We start from the raw sequence: 2,669 nt of genomic DNA on the forward strand, positions 1-2,669 counted from the left end.
AGTGATATAGATTCAAATGAACTTTAAACATATGGTACAAGTGTCATAATGTATCTTTTCAAAATGTAAGAACTAAAGTGCACTATGTGATACAGTTGTGGGATCAACAGTGCACTTAACTAAGCTTCATAAAAATACTTTTGCAAAATCTCACATCAATAATCAAATTGAGTTGCATGGACATTGTTCATCAATTTGTGAAACTTTGTGAAGAATTATAAAAATGAATTTTGAGGGGCTAAATTTACTAGTAATTCAAAATAAAAAGCTGTACAATTAAAGTTCACACAATTAAAATAAATAAATAAATAAACAAATGAATGACTGGTAACATTTTAGCATATTCTATTCTATCTTGGGCACCCTAAAAGTTTTTGTCATGAAGGTGACTTCACATGTGGAGATCTCATCTCACGTAACCTTCTTTCTTCAGAGAGTATTTTTGCAAACCTATGAAAAATTCAAACAAAGTAGTAATTAGAAATATGTTTTTATTTATTTTTAATTAATATTAAAATTTGAATTAAAAAAAATAAAGGAATTAAGGTTGATGATTACCTTTTAAGAGCTTCTTCATTTGATCCTTCTCCATTGCCAACTGGCTCAAAGACACCAGTCTCCAAGTTCACCCTTGAGACTGGCTTCTTTAACAACTGCTCACCAACCTTCACAAGATCAGCTAGGTTTTCTTTTGTTGATACATCAACAGAAGATACAGTCCCACTCAATGTATCATCCTGACATACATATAGTAAATAATTAAGTAATATATATTAGTTGAATTAAACCCTAAACCCTGAGTCTATACATGATATATATATACATATATTATAAAGAAAAAAATAGTTGGTATAAACAGTAAATCCTAAACCCTAACTGTACATATGATATATATATACATGCAGTCAATGTTTCATCCTGACAGATAGAAAATAAACATGTAAAATTAGCTAGTGGTCCAAACCTTAAACCTTATTCACATGATATATATATATATATATATATATATATATATATATATAGAGAGAGAGAGAGAGAGAGAGAGAGAGAGAGAGAGATACTAAATATTGTATCTTCCTAACATGCAGACAACAAAGAAGTAAATTCAGTGGGCCTAAACCTTAGGCACATTGTATTCTTCTGACATGCATAAAATAATAAGTAAAATGTGTAACCCTAAACTGTAAACCCAAAGTATAGCAAACTCAACAAGTAAAATTAGTGTCCCTAACCCTAACCTCAAACCTAAACACTAAGAATACACATGATATAGATATATCTATAGATATATATACCTCGATACGAAGATAATTGCATTCGGACCGAAGAGTTTGAAAGAACACTGAGATGTGTATATCAACCATATCGGCACTTGACTGGAGGAAAACATCAACAAGAGGAGTTGACCAACTGCTAAACAACCACCCTAAGATGCCCCATTTGCTTGCGCTTTTTGCTGTATATTTTTCTTCAACCTTTGCTGATCCAGTACCGATCGATATCAGTAGATACTTGCGGTAATCAAAAGGTTTATGTGCTAAGAAATCAGGGTTTCCTTTGATTACTTCTTTGGTCACCTCTCCTATTGCAACCAATGCCTGAGATACAAAACATGTAAAACTTGTATTAATTTACATTTTCTCTATGGTGACTTTAATTTCATGCATAGATAAATATATATAATTACTGGATTGTTAGCTGCAACTCCTCCATCGATGAGATCGAATTCTCGTATGGTTCCTCTAGGGCTTGCTGTTTGAAAATGATGAGCAGGGAGGTATGTGGGAGCTGCTGAGGTTCCAATACATATATCTGAGAGAAGAGCATCCTTAGAGCTCTTACAATATTTGACCTGAAATGATAACATACAATAAATTTCTTTAATTACTTGATGAGTTTGTCTACCATTCAACTACAAGGAGAATTGTTGGTGGCTTATGATATAGACATTAATATTGTGACAGCAATAATAACCTCAAAGCTGGAAAATATGATAGGATGAAGCTTCTTGATATCAAATGTTGGAATGACAACATTTGTTAGAGTTTCATGCAATCTTGTACTTCCTAGTCTGTCCTTCAAGAGGGAATGTAGGTACTTTCCATCATATATTGGGCCCCAGAAAGCTTTAAAAATTTTTGTAGCTTTAGCAAGTAGTCCACTGAAATATCAAATAGAAGTTATCAATCACCTTTGCTCTATTTCCGAATGCTGCTAACGTATATAGATTGAACTCGACTTACCAAGGTTGTGGAAAAATCTTAGGGGAGTTTTCTAAGTAGAAACACTTCACATCCTTGGCTGAGAAGAGAGGACGATTGTCTTCATTCGGTGTCGTTAACATTGAAGTAATGAGACCACCTGTGCTTGTTCCCGCAATTACATCGAAATAGTTTGCAATCCGAGCATCCTCTCCATCAAGTTTCTGTTCAAATTCAAATGATAAAGATAAATAAAAGTATAAATTTCACCATGATTGGTTAAGTTCTTGTCAGGAGATAAGCATGCTTGAACATTAATTGCCACACCTGAAGTTCAGATTCCAAGAAGCTAAGGATAATGGCAGGGATAATTCCTCTTATTCCTCCACCATCAATGCTTAGAATGGTAATCAAACTCCCATAAGTAGGTGCTTGGATCTGGCATATATTTGATCTTGATTTCTCCAT

The 2,669-nt window shown here is 33.4% G+C and overlaps 1 protein-coding gene across 1 annotated transcript; it reads right to left on the reverse strand.

Annotated features, from left to right (window-relative positions):
• Positions 1-296: 296 nt before the first annotated feature.
• Positions 297-2,669, reverse strand: LOC120282558 (patatin-like protein 2). Its single transcript, XM_039289390.1, has 7 exons — positions 2,529-2,669; positions 2,244-2,425; positions 1,963-2,161; positions 1,688-1,837; positions 1,296-1,598; positions 559-737; positions 297-450 (listed from the first exon to the last, which is right to left on the reverse strand). The coding sequence occupies exons 1-7, from the start codon at positions 2,667-2,669 to the stop codon at positions 378-380; spliced, it is 1,227 nt and encodes a 408-aa protein (XP_039145324.1). The 3' UTR covers positions 297-377.

This window comes from Dioscorea cayenensis, chromosome 18 (assembly GCF_009730915.1).
Source record: "Dioscorea cayenensis subsp. rotundata cultivar TDr96_F1 chromosome 18, TDr96_F1_v2_PseudoChromosome.rev07_lg8_w22 25.fasta, whole genome shotgun sequence".
In the NCBI taxonomy this organism is placed as follows: Eukaryota; Viridiplantae; Streptophyta; class Magnoliopsida; order Dioscoreales; family Dioscoreaceae; genus Dioscorea; species Dioscorea cayenensis.